This window comes from Eretmochelys imbricata, chromosome 12 (genome assembly GCF_965152235.1).
Source record: "Eretmochelys imbricata isolate rEreImb1 chromosome 12, rEreImb1.hap1, whole genome shotgun sequence".
Lineage (NCBI taxonomy): Eukaryota > Metazoa > Chordata > Testudines > Cheloniidae > Eretmochelys > Eretmochelys imbricata.
Window position 1 is genome coordinate 11,991,344 of NC_135583.1, and position 19,407 is coordinate 12,010,750.

Sequence of the window (19,407 nt, forward strand, 5' to 3'; positions counted from 1 at the left end):
AGAGCTGATCCTTGAGGATAACCATACACTTTGTTCTCAGTCCGATACCCCACCCTGCCCATTATTAAGTTAACTCCTCCTCCCCAACATGTCCTGAGTGAAACAGTGGGTAACTCTCTTGGGCTAACAAAGCAAAGCACTGACATCCTCTGCTGTCACAGTTATTCACACTATGCAGGCACTCAAGTAGGATGAAGTCAGAACACATTTGAACAATCCAAAAACGTGAACCAAAGACATGATTAATCTACATAAGCCTGCTCGTTTGGGTCTCAGGTCCTTGTATGAAGGAGCAAGCTTACTCTTCACCAGCTGCGACTACACCTCTACCTCCTCCAAAGGCAATGGTGATGTTTGAGGCTCACTGCATGTGACTTGCCCATAACCACACACACTCAGGAGAAGGACTTGATTTAATTTCTCCCATCTGTGACTGGGGCTAGCACAACTACTTTCCAGGTGATGATGAATAAATACTCTCTTCTAGTCAGAAATTCCTGAGCACTGCAGAGGGAAATTCCAGCCCTGCAAGATAAAATCCTTTTAAACTCACTCAAGTAATGAAAATACCTCCCTGACCTATTTTTGGCCTTCTCCCTCCCTCCTATGCTATTTACCATGTATATCTTTTGCAATAAGTCTGCCTATCAGATTCTAAGCTTAACTGTTTCACGTTCAATATATACAATTCAGTGGAATATGTTCATGATATGTTCTTAAAATACAACTGGTACATTGCTGTGCATCTCTGCACAGAAATATATGGAAGCTCATGGTGATGTCTAATTTATTTTAATTCATTTATTAATTCAATTTCTTTCTCTCCTGAGGGGAGATGCAGACAGTAAAATGCTTCATGTCTAATTTTTATAACTTTGAAATTTGAGGGCAGATTTGTTTTATTACAGGTGCACTAGCATTAAATTCTGAGACAGCAAGAGTCCTTTTTAAAAAAATACACAGAACGTTAACTATTTTCTTTCTTTACATGTCTAATAAAGACATTTATTCAAATGAGTTATTCTTGTGTAAAACCACAGTAATTGAAAGGAGAATCAGGCCCACAGTATTTGCATACAAATATAAAATAGGTATGCTGTATTTTCTTTTGCATTACACAGCAATTCATGCATATTAATACCAACAAGGGAACTTGCTAAGTCACATCAACTCCTGGGAGACCCATGGCTAAGTCTTAAATTTTGAAAATAAACAGACAGAGACTGTATTCCACCCAAATCAACTTTGTTCTTCTATTTAACAAGTATAATTTAGCTTACAATATTTGTTAGTACTTCCTGGTATATTATTAAGTGTTGTGTAGAATCCTTTGCCAAAGTAATTTAGCTGTAATGAGATAGCCCCTCACTATTACACTTGGTTAGTAAGTCTCTGCTCGGAAGTGAGTGATCCATTTTTGTGTTCATCAAGATCTGAGACATGCATATATTTTTCTCTCTCTTATCAGATACAACTGTTTGTACCATACATGTTAATAAAGTTAAGAGTAAGCAATAAGACAACAGGTTCATTAGACAAGGTACGCTCTTTTTTGAGAATGAAAACACTCAGTTTAGTCACTGAATTCCTTAAAAGTATTTAGCTCTGAGCTATAGGGAAGTATTAGTGTAAACACGTTACACAGATCACATGACAACTGCCGCGTGACGAAGTCGGTATAGATAGCATTCTACTGCCACTCCAGGGTGGCAGTGAGGGAGAACAAGTTATTTTGTAATTCAACCTGTTCAGTCTTTACAAGAACTGTGAGTCCAAATGTTTGTGAACAATGGTATTTAATTGTGATTTTATAACAAATACCCTTTCGACCCTTCCACATATGGGCTCTTGTCAAGTTAAAAGACTTGTCAGCACGGGCAGCAGATTCAGAGCTGTACCTACCATGTTTCCCTGTCAGGTGAGCTAATCTATTAAGACAAGAACTGTACTTTTTTCCAAAAGACATTTGTTTACTGGTAGATATTGATAAAAAAATACAGGAACAATAGGTTTATCAAAAAAATCCAAACTTAATAACGTTTCTCCAATTCTTACCTCAATTTCTATCCTGGTGAACAGCTGGCAAAAAGTCATCACACAAAGTTGTTTGCTGGGGAGGGGGGAAAAGATTTATTTTTTTTTAAAAAGTAATCTACTTTCAGCTGACTTGCAAATACCTTTTGTTAACATTTTTTCAGTGTCTATTTTTGGCAATAATCTCTATATGCCCTGAGCTGAGCTTTCTTGAGATGCTGCCTTAGGTTTTCTTCCTCGTAGCGCTGGTTCCTGCTCCTATTAAAGTTAGTATTTATGCTGCAAGTTCTTTGGAGCAGAGAACATGTTACACTTTCTAGTGCCATATGCATTTACAGCACTATATATGTAGTTATCACACACATTCACCGTGCTTTATATAAAGTTGAGAGTTCACATCTTGCTAGCAATTATTTTGTTTTTTTGTAAAAACGTGGCTGAAGATGCATTAGGGGACACAGCGAATCATGACTTGATGACTTTCTGGAAGATGATATTCAAACCCAACCTGTTTGGCTCATTACAGAAGTAACTGGTCTGTGTCATGCAGGAAGGCAGATTAGATGATCTAACAGTTCCTTCTGCACTTAATCTATGAATTTGTAAGAGGTGAAGTTTAGTGGCTTGACAAACAGGAAATCCTGAGTTTTAGCCTTGGCTCTGGCTCTTACACCCTGTATGAGCTTCATCTCTGTGTGTTTGTTCTCCCATATGAAAAATGAGGCTACTACCTATTGACTTCCCTCCCAGGAGCAGAGGGAGGACTGGTTAAGATTTGACAGGAATGTGGATTTTTCACATTTCCAGTACCATCTAAATGCTAACCATTATTATAACAAGAAACCACCAGTGCACTTTGGGTCTTGAATGCTTTAAAAGGCAGCATGAAGTTTTAACACGGGGGAAGTTGGGAAATGAGGTACAGTTAACCACTTCCACATTTGACTGCAAAAATGTTCATTCTGTTAGCACTTTCAAGCTGAAAGAGAGAAGCATTTACTTGTAACCTTAAATAAAGGCAAATTCTACAGACAACTTTATTCTGTTTGGGAAGAGTTTTCTGAGAAGGACGGGGAGAGAGAAGAGGTGGTGGAGTGGGAGGGCCAGCTGGACCTTTCTTATGAATTTTAAACAGCTGACTTGAATTTATAAAACAATTTTAGGCTCCTATCCCACAAGTTAAAAGAGTGACACAAAAGGTCACTCCCTGGTCACTCAATAATAGACCTAACAGTGGCAATTCTTCAACAACAAAAACTTCAAAAACAGACCCCAACGTGAAACTGCAGAACTGGAATTAATTTGAAACCTGGACACCATCAGATTAGGTCTGAATAAAGACTGGGAGTGGCTGGGTCATTACAAAACCTAAACCTAATTTCCCCAATACTAATTTCCCCCTACTGTTAGTCACACCTTCTTGTCAACTGTCTGAAATGGGCCACTCTCATTACCACTTCAAAAGTTATTCTTCCTCCCTTGGTATCCTGCTGTCAATTGAATTGTCTCGTTAGACTGACCTCACACTTGATAAGGCAACTCACATCTTTTCATGTATTTATACCTGCTCCTGTATTTTCCACTCCATGCATCTGATGAAGTGGGTTCTAGCCCACGAAAGCTTATGCCCTAATAAATGTGTTAGTCTCTAAGGTGCCACAAGGACTCCTCGTTGTTTTGCTGATACAGACTAACATGGCTACGCCTCTGAAAGAAAAGGAGTGAGTGAAAGCAGAATGTGGGTGGACAGGTTTCAGGAGGGGCCAAGAAGTGCTCTACCAAATGCATGCCAGCGCTGTAAGATGCAATCGATTAGCTCTTTTATTAGACCTTCCTCCACTATTTCCAGATTGAGTAACACGGGAGACATTATTCAGGATATAATGAAATTTCATTCAAGGGCCTACAGAGTCTAAATCACCCCTTCGCCTCTGCTCTCATTTCCCGCTATTCTTCCCCATTCACCCCCACCCCTGCTTTTCCCCAATCGTCTTCCCTTCATCCTCTCCTCTCAAAGTCTGCTTCAGTCCTTCAGTCATGTTTCCACCAGTGCTCATATCTACTCTGGCAAATCTTAAGTTCTTTGGTCACATCCTAGTGTTTGTGCCATCATAAGGGTTTGTGCCAGCAAGAGAAGTGAGAGCAACTAACAGAGGAACACAGTATGGGAAGCAGAAGAAAGAGTCTTGCTACATAGAGCTAGTCATTCTCCCATACTCTCTGGTTTACTAACTGGCCCCCATGGAGGGAGGTTTTTTTTTAATGCTATTATCAGTCTAAAGAGGTTTCCTTTCTAGTTTAAAAAAATGTCATATTTGAGTAAGGAGTGCAGCTTTAAAAGGTTTGATTACATTTTCAGTTATTCAAGTATTAAATCTAGGTTTTCAGTTTTACCTCTGTGTTTACACCCACCTATGCCATTTCACGTTGTCCTTTTAAAAAAGAAAGTAATATTCTATTAAAACAAGAAGGAGTCCGTGACACCTTAAAGAATAACAGATTTATTTGGGCATAAGCTTTCATGGGTTAAAAAAACCCACTACTTCAGATGCATAGAGTGAAAATTACAGATGCAGGCATAAATATACTGACACATGTAAGAGAACTCCCTTCTCTTCAAGTGGAGAACCAGTGTTAACAAGGCCAATTCAGTCAGGGTGGATGTTGTCCACTCCCAATAATTGATGAGGAGGTGTCAATACCAAGAGAGGGAAAATTGCTTTTGTAGTGAGCCAGCCACTCCCAGTCCCTGTTCAAGCCCAAATTAATGGTGTTAAATTTGCAAATGAACTGCAGCTCTGCAGTTTCTCTTTGAACTCACCTCGTCATCAATTATTGGGAGTGGATCATATCCACCAACTGAATTGGCCTTGTTAACACTGGTTCTCCATTTGTGAGGTAACTCCCTTCTCTTCATGTGTCAGTATATTTATGCCTGCATCTGTAATTTTCACTCCCTGCATCTGAAGAAGTGTGTTTTTTTAACCCACGAAAGCTTATGCCCAAATAAATCTGTTAGTCTTTAAGGTGCCACCAGATTCCTCGTTGTTTTTGTGGACGCATGCTAACACGGCTACCCCTCTGATACTTAATATCCTATTAGTTTATCCTCATGTTCCTTTTAAAACTCCATTCAGTTCATTTACTTATGCTTTTGTTAAATAAGTTCTGGGCTTTTCCATGCGTATTGTGCAATTGTGTGCCCAGATATACAATTCTGGCAGATCCCATTAGCACCCATTTGTTTCCAGCATTTTCTTTTAAATGTATTTGGAAAATTCTTTTTTAGCATCATCCCTTCCTAGGACACGTGAAATAATTGGCTTAAGAAATGACTTGATGGATATGGTCTAATTACAAGGATCTAGAATAATTTTGTATAGAAGAGATGCTCTGGAACAAAGGGAAAGCACACTGTTGATGTTGACATTAGTCAAACTGAATGGGAAGTAAGATTTTGAGGATTCAGTTCTTGAAGTCCCTTTGCAGACTGCCTGTTTACAATATCCCAATCTTTTCACCTATTTCTCTGATAAATCTGACCCATACTTTTCATTAATCTTAATATTCTGGTGTGCCCACGACTGTGACATCCAAGGTGTCACTCTTCAAATGCAACTTGTTTCTTAAGGCAAGAAAAATAATGCTTAGCCCTAAATCCAGGGCCAGGAAGAGGAAAAGATGATCAATGTAACTGCGGTAACACTTCTTTCATTCAAAGTGGTTCAGAAATTGAGTCTCAAGTAATCTGCATGAAAGTGAAGACTGTTCTTCTTGTAAAGTGTCTGTTTTATTGTTCTTGAATAGAGTTCTTAAGTTTATGGGGAAGAAAGGGCAGTTTCTTGAGTGACTCAAGCCACTTGAGGTAATACAAACCCATCCACTGTATTTATTATTTTTATTACCTTAGCATCTAAGTAATAAACTAAGATAAAAAAAAATACCTGTATGCAATAAGGCTCATGTAAAAATCACACACATTCAAAGCCTATAAAAAAAATCTACATTCCATCCTTCCAACAGCAAATCCAGTATGCGATTAACAAAACCAAGGATTTTCACAGGACCAACTCACACCGAAGACAGTGGTTGCCTGGGACTATTAAAATTTAAAAAAAAATCAGGACACTTGCTTAGGAGTGTTTATAGGAACCTGTTTTTGAAAATCTTGGCCTTAAATCTTAGCTGCTATTAAGAAAATTCTACTTTCTCTACTCGACTTTCAAAAAAGAAAATCTTCATCATGTACAAGTTGTGTGAATGGAATTTTCTGGAACCAGTGTCCAGGCTGGACAAAACATTAGAGGAAATTCCTTCATTAGCAATGAGAAGAACTAGATCTTCAACTGGTAAGACTGCATCAAATATGTAAATGCTAGAATCAGCCAATGACAGAGGACACCATGACTAAAATGCTCCTAAAATATACTTAAGTATAATTCTCCTTGGTTATTTCATGTAAATGTGGAAAGAAATTCTATACTACGTTGGAATTTTAATGCATTTTCATTTCAGTACTACTATATAATTATAAGAATTTTACAAAACTATACACAATGTTTCTACTGAGGTTTTATAAATAAAATATATGACATCAAATATTTAAGTTTTAATATGCTCAATTGCATGCGCTCAATTTAGAATCATTCTTATTAGAAAGCCACCTTCGTTAAGCTATTGACCTTTGTTGGCCTCTGAGGGTGTCACTTGAAGAGTTTTCACTTTTAGGATCTGAAATCAAAGAGATCTCTCTTCACTGGAATCTCCTAAAGCTAAAGGACTCTTGTTTAATTGTGCAAGATGAAAAGTACTGTAAGGGTCTGAATACAGAAAGAACGTCTCTCTGTATCTGATGGAGGAGAGGAAGAGATGTTTGCTATGTCCTGGCCTCTTTATCTACTGTATGTTGGGGTGAAACTTCAAGTCAGACAGAGAAATGAGTATGCTGGAGGTTAAAATGGCACCAAAGAAGATAAAAATAAAGTAAGTTGCTGATGCCTGTGATTTTTCAGTAGTGACAGTCCAAAAGAAAAAGGAAACAAAAACCTTAAGAATTTCACTTCCATGTCTGCTTCATTGTAACATGTGAAAAAAACAAAAGCAAGGAGAAGACTAACCAAATCAACTTTTGACAATATGCAGTTATTTAACTGCAACATTTTTCTCTTCTATAACAGTTATTATTCTAGTGTTACAAGCAACCAGAAAATCCAGAATTGAACTTTTTTTACTATCTGTGGGAACCATTCGGATCTAACTACATTGCAAAAGTCTGTAAGCAGTCAAGCCTTAGACTATTCACTGGACACTCTACTGCAGGGGCAGAAGCTTTGCATTTATAAAATTTAATGCTAGAATAACTGGAAAGAATTATTCGAGAAATGTTACGAATGCAATGCACCTGCAGCTACACATACAATAGGGCTCGGTTTTCCTCCACTTTCACTCTTTGCACACCAGCTTAAAACTCCTGACTTCACTGGAGTGACTCCAGATTGAGACCAGTATAAGCAAGAGGATCCTCAGGGTGATATAACTGGAAAATGACAGATCCTTATAGGACAGAAAAATAAAACAAGTACAAAATTTGCTGCCATAATAATACCTAGCTCTTTTTATCAGTAGATCTCAAAGCTCTTTACAAAGAAAATTATCCCCTTTTTAATAGATGGGGAGACTGAGGCACAGAGAGAGTAAGTTATTTGCCCAAAGTGATCCAGCAAACCAGTGGCAGGGTCAGGAACAGACCCAGGTGTCTTGAACACCAGTTTAGTGCTCTATGTACTAAAAGATTAAACATTGGAGCCTCTCACATAATGTCAGTGTGACCCCCCCAAATACATGCCATTAGAAGAAGAAACCAAGAAATGTGTTCCTGTGGACTTAACAGGGCTGGTTTGCTCATTGCCAGTGTATTTATTAATGGGAGAAGTTCCTGTATATGGTTTTTAATAGGGTTAGGAAACTTACAATGAATAGCCTTGCCATGTCCAGGTCACAGTATCCTAACAAAAAACAAAAAAACAGAAATGTATGACAAGTCAAGCCAGAGGGGAGAACAGACATGATACAACAGAAAATTATAAGCATACAATTGTGAAGCAGAGGATGTTTTACTGTCTTATTAAAAAAGAAAAGAATGTTAATGTGACCGGAATCCTTAGCCTTATAAATATCTTCACCAGCTGCATTTTTATCATATGAAAAAGGAAACAAGTGTGCCAAGAGAAAAGATTAAACCCATGCATTAGTTTGCCCACGCAATTTTGTACTGACTGATGTTTTACATCACCTAGATTCTTACTGAGCTCCCATTAAAAGACTTCACTGGGAGTTGACATGAGCTCTATAAAAGGCCCTAATTATAATCTACTCCTTGTCTTCCAGGAACAGCAGCTTTACACCGTGGTTTGGTAGTTCTGCTTGAGATCACAGCACTAGCTGTGCCAGAACATCGTTCTAGGGTACACATGGTCTTGCCTAATTCCTGCTTTAGAAAGGAATGCCTTCCATTTATGCAAAACCAATCCTTTATTACTGCTTCACTCCAGTGTTTTAAAGTTGACCTACAAAGGATACCAAAAGGGGAGGGGCGGGGGGAGTTGAGGGGCTTGTGCTACTTTAGGGCCTGAAAGGCTGGGTCAGTTTGTTTGGTTTAATTAAGAAACAAATTCTGCTTGTTTTTTCATCATAGAAATGTTAGGAATGTGAAGCCTTGATCTTCTGTGGTTTTGCTGGAGGACCAGTGAGAGGCACTAAGCTCTTATCTCCCTAAAGCAGGGGACACAAATGTGGAATCTTCAACAAATGTTTCATTTATTCTGAAATATTAATCCCTGAGGTCAAACAGATGTTATTTTAAACAGTCTGACGAAGATTATCTTCTCCCACTTAACAGTAGTATTTTTTTATAGGATATTTTTTATACTATTTTTACTCCTTTAGCACGCGTGATCTCATCATTTACACAAGGCTCTCCAGTCATCAAAGGGTCTTCCAGCCTAGACCGGAAGTTGAAGCCAGACAAATTCAGACTGGACATAAGGCGTAAATTTTTGATTGGGCGGGTAATTAACCATCAGAACAATTTACCAAGGGTTGTGGTGGACTTTCCATCACTGACATTTTTGAAATCAAGATTGGATGTTTTTCTAAAAGATCTCCTGTAGGAATTATTTTGGGGAAATTCTATGGCCTGTGTTATACAGATCACACTAGATATTCAGTATGGTCCCTTCTGGCCTTTGAATCTATTAATCTAGACAGCATCGGAATTTCTAGTGTAGAAACATACAGAAATTTTAAAAACAAAAACCACCAACAGTGTATTTCAGGCCTTCTTTATACAGCACAAAGAAGCTAAAGAAAGGCACGAGCCCATATTTTTTTCTTTTCCCAATCATCTTGTATAGAATCAGACCAGGGATAATCACAGCTTAGTTGAAATGATTTTTTTAAATTGTTGTTGCAGGCTGTTCTTATCTTCCCACCATCACATCCGTACTGAGCATGGTTAGAAAGAAAAGGAGCCCTAAACAGAAACAAAATGTGGTGCACATTTACCCTAGTTCTCTTAAATAGAGGATGACTATACTGTAGATTAAAATTTACCAAAACCATGCTCTAAAGTGTCCCTAGCCTCTGTTTGCCAGAAGCTGGGAATGGGTGACAGGGGATGGATCACTTGATGATTACCTGTTCTGTTCATTCCCTCTGGGGCACCTGCCATTGGCCACTGTTGGAAGACAGGATACTGGGCGAGATGGACATTGGTCTGACCCAGTATGACCATTCTTATGTACTTTGTAAATCCAACAAAGGCTAATTTACCTATAGTATTTCACTTTTTAACTCTGTAAAGCTGCTTAATACATTTTCAAACTTCTCATTTATAAGGACATAGATTTACCCTATTAATATTTTATGGACAAGATTGCCAATTTATACCTTATTCTCAACACCCTGAATTTACTGACTGCCTCATTAAACTGCTTTTTATACTTTTAGCTTCCTCCTCCAACTTCCGTACAATGACTGTTGTCTTTAAGGTCATTTCCTCTTTATAAATGATCTGGTGTTTTTTTTAAGTTTTAAAACTCTGTACTAATCTACTTCCATCCATAGATGTCAAAGTGCTTTACAAAACATCACTATCCCCATATGACAGGTGGGCAGGCTAAGGCAAGGCAAGATGTAGATACATTCAGCATACCAGTGGCAAAGGCAGGAATGGAACTCAGATCTCTGACTTGCTGGCCATTCCCCAAACACAACTAGCCCATGCTTCCCCTCCCTTTATTGCCTGTCCCCTCCTGCCCATTGCCCTTAGAATGATCAAACTCAGCCTGGGATGTGAAAAGTAACTTCCTCTTTTTGCCTCTTCCACATCATCAATTAATAAAAATTCTACAACAGGAATGCAGCTGAATTCCACTGGTGCTGCATGAGGAAGACTAGAACCCTGCTCAATCACTTACAGCTGTATTGGCTCTGCAGGGCTAGCAGGAACAGAAAGGTGTTTGTCGTCAAAGTTCATTGTATCTATACTGTTCCATTATTAAGCAAGGGACTGACAAAACTGTCACACAAGTAAACAGACAAAGGGAGCATTTATATTATAGATGGAGGCAACATTTTTACATCGCTTGATCAAAGCCACTTATGTATTAAAAGCATTCTCCATTAAGATAGCTGCAGTGATCACCTCATGGTATCAATTTCATGCATTTGAAAAAAATTTCATGCATTTGTCTACCTCTGTATGCCAGAGAAGTTACTATAGAAAATACGCTTGTAAGAAGGTACAAACTGATTCAAAATAACAAGGTCTGACCATATGTTCAATTGGGTTATGGCCTTCTTGCCTGTTTTTTCCCTTTTGACCTCGTTTGCTGAACCTTGCTGTGATAAAATACTGGAATCTTAACAGAAGAGAACACCAGCAGAATTTTTGATGTACTTTGGGGAAATCTGAGATTCAAGAGGCGGACACTGTGGCTTGGCAGAAAACTTCCAACTTCCGCTATAATCAAACTACTTTTGCTTACTGTTTTACTTAAGCTGCATCTAAAACCAAAGAGCCCAGCTACCAGGGGTTTCACAGCCCGAGTAGCAACAGCCCAGGTTTGATGCTAAAAAGACCCTGGCTTCTTACATTAGCTCTCAAATGCTACACAAGTGATTCCCATTCCTGGGTCTCTGAAGGAGGATTCTGCTTTGAAACACTGTGGGAATGAGAAGTACTTGTGGCACCTTAGAGTAACAAATTTGTTAGTCTCTAAAGTGCCACAAGTACTCCTCGTTCTTTTTGCTGCTACAGACTAACACAGCTGCCACTCTGAAAACTGTGGGAATGAACTGGGTACCTGATCAATTGTGTATGGAACAATACGACTGGAGGAATTAAGGAACACAAACATATTTGGACAGCCTTGTGAACAAATATGGCAATTTCCTGCAATACCCTGGAGAAACATTATAGGATGAAGTTAAACCTTACTGAATCAAGTTTAAGAATAAGAGTAGTCCATTGCATTAAAAATGCAAACACTGATGTACTATTGTGGGATTGTATCTAATGTCTCTGGGGGAAGACAGGATTAATGCAAAGCATGGGAAATGTTAGGGGCTTCAAAGGACTATTTGAAACTATTTGAACTTTTAAAGTTAAGTGAGTTTCCAGGAAATCTCTAGGGGGACGTATACAGGCAAATGTGCCCCCTTCAGTTATGCAAGAACTCAGCCTTTTGAAGCTTCGCCCTGAGGAGGACATCCATGGTCTACAAATTGCCTATTCCCAGATCAAAGACCCAAACTGCACACAGCAATGACTTACAGATTCATGGGGTGCTTGTTTTGAGCTAACAGCAGCTATGAACTTATGACCACAGCAAACCCTTTGGTGGGGTCTGAAAGACTGTTTTACCTGCCAGAGCCCTTGCTGGAGCTGAGGTGATCTCTGGTAAGCGTATTAGCATGTGTGTAGATTCTTTTATTGTTTTTAATATACTTTCTCTGTAATACTTTCACCTTAAAGGTGCTTGCTCAAGAAGAGCTGGGTGGTAACTTAACTGTGGGCAATTATGCTGCTTATAGCCCCCGAGGAAGGAAGGCAGAGCAGGCCTGCTGAGGCACTCTGCCTTGCTGGGGAATTCACAGTGTAGGAAGGGATCTGTGCAGCCTGGAAATACCCAGGACAGGAAGGAGAGAGATGCATGTCTCTGCCCAAGAGATGATGGTTGTGGAGCTGGAACCCTGCAAATGGGTGCTCTTGCTGGACCATGAAGAGGGAATACAGATGCAGGTGCCTGCCCTGGACTGTGACAAGCCTCACTAAATAGGTAAAGAAAATACAGCTTCATATGTCCCAGCTATCAACCCACACAGTGTTGGTCCAACACACTGAGCTGTATTTATAGACGGTTTACACAAAAGCTACTGCAAAGGAAGTTTGGATACTTTGCATGTTACCACAACTGATCAAGATTCTGATGCCTATTGCAAACTACACATCCTTAAATTCAGGACTAAAACCATGCATTGTGTATGCTGCACGAACACATAATGCTGCATTATCAAAACTATTACAAGGATAAGCACATTTTTAAGATTACTTCTGCTTATCATGAAAAATGATAAAAATGCCTTTTAAATGTGTGACAAGACAAAAAAATTCATATGAATAATCAACCATAGTTTTTCTTCATTACTATATCTTGCAACACCTATTTTATCAACCTATTTTCCAGAGACAGATTCTCAACAAACAAACAAAAAGATGTACTCTACAGACTTTAAACTGTTTAATTATTATTGTGGTTTGTACTGTGGAGCCCTAATCGAAGCCCAGGAGCCAGCTGTGCAAGGCATTGTACAAACACAAGAGGAAAAAACACCCTACCCCAAGCAGCTTAGAAGCTAAGTAATAACGTATTGCTAACTTGTGAAAGCAAAAACTTGCCAGTTACTTTATACTGTGTTATTTCACTCCCTAAATTCATCTAAGTATCCCCTCTATTAAGTGCAGGAACTTATAGAAGACACGGCTAATAATGAGTTGACATTCTCCAAGAAAAAGTTAGCAAGTTTTTAAGAGACTTTTATGCAAGGTCTTACAAGCATTCAATCGACTTCTTTTACTGTCAAATGCCACAACAGAAATGGTGGCATGCTACTTGTCTGGTACCTTCAAGTGGGGAAAACAATTTCTGTAATCTTCCCCGTGTACAGTAACTTCTGTCTCCCACCTGGAATTTCTGCCCCTTCCTGCTGTAACATTTACTTGTGCACCCTTCATTTCCTCCAAACAAAACTACCAAAAAACTGATTTTCCAATCCTCTTATTCTTAATAAAAAACCTATTGTGAACTACACTGGGCCTTTGCCCCCTAACTTAATTTGAACCTACACACTATGTTGCAATGGGCATGTAATGAAACGTTGGCAACTTCCCTGTGGAAGTCAGCTGAAGGACACCGTTCTACACCCTGTTGCAGTAGTAAAATTACACTCATGTCTAGCATCGTAATCAACGCTTCGCGAGTTAACCGCATGGGAAGAAGGCTTAGAAAAAAAAGGTGGGGGGCGAAAGTTCACCAACACAGGTGTGGGTCCCACTGTGGTAACTGGGGGGAAACACCATCAGAGGAGAGTACTGGCATCTAAGGGCAAGTCTAGGCCACAGTGCTACACTGGCACAGCTGCACCGCTGTAGCGTGCCTGGTGGAGACGTGCTATGCCAATAGGTGAGTGCTCTCCCGCCGGCATAATTACTCCACCTTGGTGGGAAGCGGAAGCTGTGTCGGCAGGAGAACGTATATAGGGCAAAACTTGCATCGCTCGGGGGGGTGCTTTTTCACGCCCCTGAGCAACGTAAGTTAGGTCGACTTAAGCAGTAGCATAGACCTGCCCTAAAAGACACAGGACACAAGTGATCCCACTCCCCGGCCCCCACCTCAAAAATGTTTGATCCTTCTGGTGGTGGTGGGGAGAGAAAGAGGGGTGGCACACAGGCAGCAAAAAAACAGGAGTGTACTAGCCTACACCACTGTAAGTTAGGTGTATTACAGCAGTCATAAATTAAGCCTCAGGGAAGAAGAGCACATCACCCGGACCACAAATACAAGCACATCTATTTCAGCTTAATTAATTACAATGAAGAGGATTAAATGTCTGCCTTGGGGGTTTTTTGAGCTTACTCAGGGAGAAGAATTGCTCTAACAGCTACAAGAACTTGGAAAGATAGGGTGGCGGAGAGTGGAAGTAAAACTGAATCAGAAGTCCCCAAATTCCCATATGCTAAATGCTTGTAGCTGCCTGCTCGTAAGGAATGAAAGTTACCTTAATTAGCTGTGACAGGTAATGAGAAAAATGTATTTAATTATATGTTTATTTAAGACCAGGGTGATCTCCTGGCCCCACTAAAGTCCATGGCAAAACTTCCATTGATTTTAATAGGACCAGGATCTTAGCCAAGTCCAATATAGGCCCACTGAAGTCAAAGGGAACCTTTCCAGCGATTTCAGTAAGCTTTGGATCAGGATCTAATTATATTCAGGAGGCCATGGCTTTAGTCAGCTTACTTCCAATCTGATGTAAAACATTTAGCTGTGTAAATATTAAAGGACTTTGTTCTTCCTTCAGTATTCACTCCTGTTGACTTTTGCCACCTTGTCATTGGGGTCTGATGCAGCCACTGCGCTGGTGGCATTCTTTTATATGGGACAATTCAGAGGAGGGAGAAAAAATGAAAGAGTGTTTTTTTTTTTTTTATTAAAACATAGAAGTAAGAGCGAAGAGACCAGAATTCTATTCCCAGCTCTGCTACTCACCCCCTATGGGACCTCGGACAAATTGTCTCAGTTTCTTCATCTGTAAACTAGGGGTAACATTTACCCTACCTTCCTCACTCATGTTGTGAAGGGAAGTTCATTTTTATATATGTACATTTCTTGAGTTTCTTGGATGCAATGCAAACTATTATTCTTATGTACATGTGAGAAGAGTGGCAGTGATTTTTGCCCCACGTATCAGACAGAGGAAGTAGTAGTATGGGAATTACATACGTGAATAGAGGGTTAAAAGTATCCTCAAGTTTATCAGCCACATAAGTATTTCAGCAGGATGGAACCAGATGTGCAATCGAGGACAATTCTTAAAAATTCCATGCACGCCTAATAAAAAGGGTTAGTGAGAGGCAGTGCACTCTCTTTATTTGCAGCCTTCTAGTAATTATCTTATGAAACTATTTCAAAGGTTGTTTCTCTTAATGGGTCACAATTGGTCTCCCCCCCACATTACTGTGAAAGATACATAACCAGAAGTTGGCATGCAGCTTTACAGAACACAGATAAAACACGGTTTCTGTCGCAAAGCTATCAAGTTATGACATATTACAATTAATTTAACGAGTGTGAAACGACAAAAAGGAAAGCAGAGTTTATTATTCTAAATAATTTAATTGGGCCGGCGGCATAACATAACTGCACTGGAGGAGGACATAAGCGTTTCTTATGGTAAATTTATTTGTATCTGATTTCCAATTGCATATATGCTAGAATATGGAAAAAGTGTATTAAAAACAACTGGGTTGTTGTTTTCAATTTTTTACAAGACATTGCAAAACCAAATACTAATACTGAAGCGCTAAACGGGACATTTCCAAAGCACATGCTACACTGGTTGCTTCAATATTAGGAAGAATGCAGTAAGCTCATTTGTATTTGGAAAACGTATGTAGAAGTATGAAAAGCAAAGACTAAGCACTCTCCAAACAATAAGACGTAGTTTGAGGGAATTGCTTCCATGTTGCTTGCAGTCAATCAAAGGGAACATGTTGTACATTACTGTTACAAATTTGCTTTTCACCCCTAGTAAACAAAATATAGCAAGAGTGCTCTTAAAGTAGCATTTAATTTCTTAAGCACTTTCTACTGTATTACACTGGTAGGCCCTCAATCTTCAGATGTGCCAAGTGCAATCTTGGTGCAGCCATGAGTAGAAGACTAAGCAACCTTTCTGCCCCCACAGTCCTAGGATAGCCCCTCAGTCTTGCCACACCAAGAAGGAAGAAGAACGATGCAGTAGAGCGAGCTACGCTAGTTTTGCATCACTGGAGGATTCCCCTGTCTCAGGGGAATTCTCAGCCAACCCTTTAAGGCAAAGCAGCTGGGGCCTCTAGGAATGCCTTTAAACTTGATGACAATGGACTGCCTAGAACCTATGTGTCTTTTAAGAATGTTTTGATTTTTAGCTTTGTAAGTTGCAAAAAGGAGAATGTTCTACTCACCAGTTTGTTTGGATATCGGAGCAGCACCGGTTGCACGGGAACTCCTGGAATAAAGGCTCCTGTAACCACAAATCACTTTTTAATATACAAACATAATCACTTAAAATTCTTAGTGATTAAGACAAGGGAGGACTGGAGGACAAATAAAACGTAATGGGGAAACAAAAAAAAGAAAAGAAAAATTATCCCCTCACAGTTATTTTTTAAAAGCATGACTAGTCAGATTCCAGATAAAGGAGATCCTCTCTTCTACCAGAACAGAGTTTTAGGTCAGAGAGAAGTGATTCCCTCAGATTTGTGGATTATTTTGAACTAATTTTCTCCCACCTGAATGAACGTCAGTTCCCAAGGGACATAGTCAGTGTTGTTGCAGCCATGTTGGTCCCAGGACATTAGAGAGACAAGGTGAGTGAGGTAGTAAAAGATATTAACTCACCCATCTTGTTTCTCCAGTCACCAAGGGAATAATATTGGCTACATGTTCACATGACCATTGGGGAGAATGACAGTCAAGATGGTCACATAATGCTTATGGTCCTTATTTAGTCACATAGGTACCTATACTAGCATTGTGTGACTTTGGAATAAGGAGCTGTTTTTTCAACGACATAACGTGGGAAACCAGCATAGCTTTGGTAAGCAAGCAGCAGCAAAGACCACTTTCTACTAGACAGTGCCATTATAGAACATCTATTCTGTGCAGCCAATAATCTGTTCTGCTAATCCTGCTAAATATGAACCAGAGTAGATTTCATAAATCAGCTGCATGACAAAGATTTTTTTTATTTTTTTCATTACTACCTGAACAAATATACACTGAAGCACTGAGATTACTTCAGTTAGTTGCTCAGCTCTAAATTTCAAAAAATTACAAGACTACTATTATGAAACTAAACCAAAATAAATGCAATTATTAATTATCCTGCAGGAACCAGTAAAATTCCAAGTAGTTTATGCATTTGAAACATTACTAAGTATATTAAATGTTAGGGGTTAACTAAATAAAAAACAAATGCACCTCAAATTACAGGAACATTGTCAGGTCAAATCTCCCAGAAGTAGGTTTTGTGAAAATGGGTTTCCACTGTTTATTTTTAATTTTAATGAAGATGCTTTACATAAAACTAAGTAGACATTCCTGTGAACTACACAACTATTGAATCATTGCTCTAAAGCATGAAAAAGACACAGTTAAATTGTCTAGAAGCTGCCCAGAAACAAAGTGTAACTAACTAGTCTATTATCATTCTACAAGCTGCTGGAAATTGAAAAAATAAATTCACAGCAAATGGTATAAAGTAGTAGAGGTTTTAAAAACAGTTTTAATAATCTAAGGTGTTACTAGCAGCACAGGTGAAGAAAAGTGGCTTTTTAAACATCCTTGACTTGACAGTACCCTTGCAGACTGTAAATAAACAAAAGAAACCCACTGGTCCAAATTAATATATTTACAAACTGATGAAGTGACTTTGTAAATCATGCCTGTCCATGATTTTCTAACAAAATATATGCAACACAATGTCTCTCACCTTGTTTAAAGGTGATCAGGCAAGAACGATTTGTACAGGTGCCTTCTGGGAAAATCAGTACCTTGGATGGAAAAAAGTGTATATATATTTACATACATATACTTTATACTTCTGCCTTAACAACTTATACATGCCTGAAGGTGTGACTTCTTAATCAAGCTCTCTGAGCTGTCGATGAGCCCTGATACTGCACCACAACTTTATCACTTTGTCAGCAAGGAAATGAAAGAACTAGTGAAGGATGCCAGTGACTGACAGCAATTTTATTCGTCTGGATTTGGAAACAAATGCTTTGTAAGAGAGGGAACTTCTGGGAAGGTCTTTGTCAAGTCTGAAGCAGAGCACAAAAGGCCTCCAATGTTTCCCTTGCAGTATCTAGTGTTGGAAAGAATGAGCGATTGTTCCTTTCTCTGCCAGACGCTCCTTACAGATCTGTAAGCTGAATGAACGTTGAGTCTGGGTTGACATCAAGTGCACAGGAGGCACTCAAGCACTTACCGACGCAGATGCTATCAACACGAGCTCAGATGCCAACTGTGAGGGTATGATCACGGATCAAGGGGCAACAGCAAAACACAGACTTAGGGTGGGGGCATTTGTGATGTGAGGACTTCTGAAAGCATTACGTGCTACTGAATGGCTTTGGAGCCTGGAAGGATCAGATACACTGGATACCCAGGAGGTCTTAGAATCATCTTCAGAAGCAATGGGACTAGAAGGAGATACAGTATGACACAGCACAGCCAACCCTTCAAGGAACATAGAGCACACCAGCAGCTTCGTCTTTTCAGGGCACTCTAGCAACACCTATTGGAATTCTGAACTCTCTGGGCAAGAACATGCAACTCCTGAATAGTGTCACTGTAGCAAAAATTACAAAGAGATGCTCCTACTTCACTCCCTCCTAGTGCACAGGGCATGGCTGGGGGAAAAGAAGGCATGCCCAAGGCATCCCTGTGCTCCAGTGATACTCTGCTTGGGGCCATAGGTAGGTAGATGTAAGTTAGAGCAACCCCAAGGATGCTCTAATGTATGACAGAGGGGCAGCTCCAAGGATAGAAGAAGCACAAAGGTGGTACACACATGACCATTCCTGTACCAACCATAGTACAACCAGAACAAAAATTGTTGCCTAGGTACCTGGGCATGAAAACTGATACATAAAGGACATGAGGCTGGTGCCCAGAGAGAAATTTTCATATTCCTACCTCCAGAATCAAGTAGACAAATGCAACCAAGAGAACCACCCTTTGAGAACCTAAAAGAAACTGGGAGCAGCCACATGTGCTCCTGGCTAGCACATGCCACTTACCTCAGCACACATGCTGAGAACAGACAAAGCACTCTAACCAGGTCATGCCTCCTTTGCGCTGAGGAGTACAGGGGAAACAACAGCTGGGCCCCTTTGTTGCTAACAGGGGTGTTCTTCTGTTGATGCGTACTGTTCTAAGGGAAGGGGCCCCTGCTTTCTCCTCCACTGCACCCACGTAACAGTGGCAGCATTCGGCCCTAGATATTTTAGACTATGTGGTGAAAACATGTTTACAGTCAGATTCC

The 19,407-nt window shown here is 39.6% G+C and overlaps 1 protein-coding gene across 2 annotated transcripts in view; it reads right to left on the reverse strand.

The window, feature by feature from the left end:
* The window catches only part of LPCAT2 (lysophosphatidylcholine acyltransferase 2), a 47,491-nt gene that overhangs the window by 16,822 nt on the left and 11,262 nt on the right, over nucleotides 1–19,407 (reverse strand). For both annotated transcript variants that reach the window (XM_077831189.1, XM_077831190.1), the window contains exons 5-8: nucleotides 17,851–17,911; nucleotides 16,322–16,380; nucleotides 8,005–8,039; nucleotides 2,056–2,110 (exon numbers count right to left, since the gene is read on the reverse strand). In XM_077831189.1, the coding sequence (XP_077687315.1) occupies nucleotides 2,056–2,110; nucleotides 8,005–8,039; nucleotides 16,322–16,380; nucleotides 17,851–17,911 (210 nt within the window). The remainder of the gene's footprint in view (nucleotides 1–2,055; nucleotides 2,111–8,004; nucleotides 8,040–16,321; nucleotides 16,381–17,850; nucleotides 17,912–19,407) is intronic.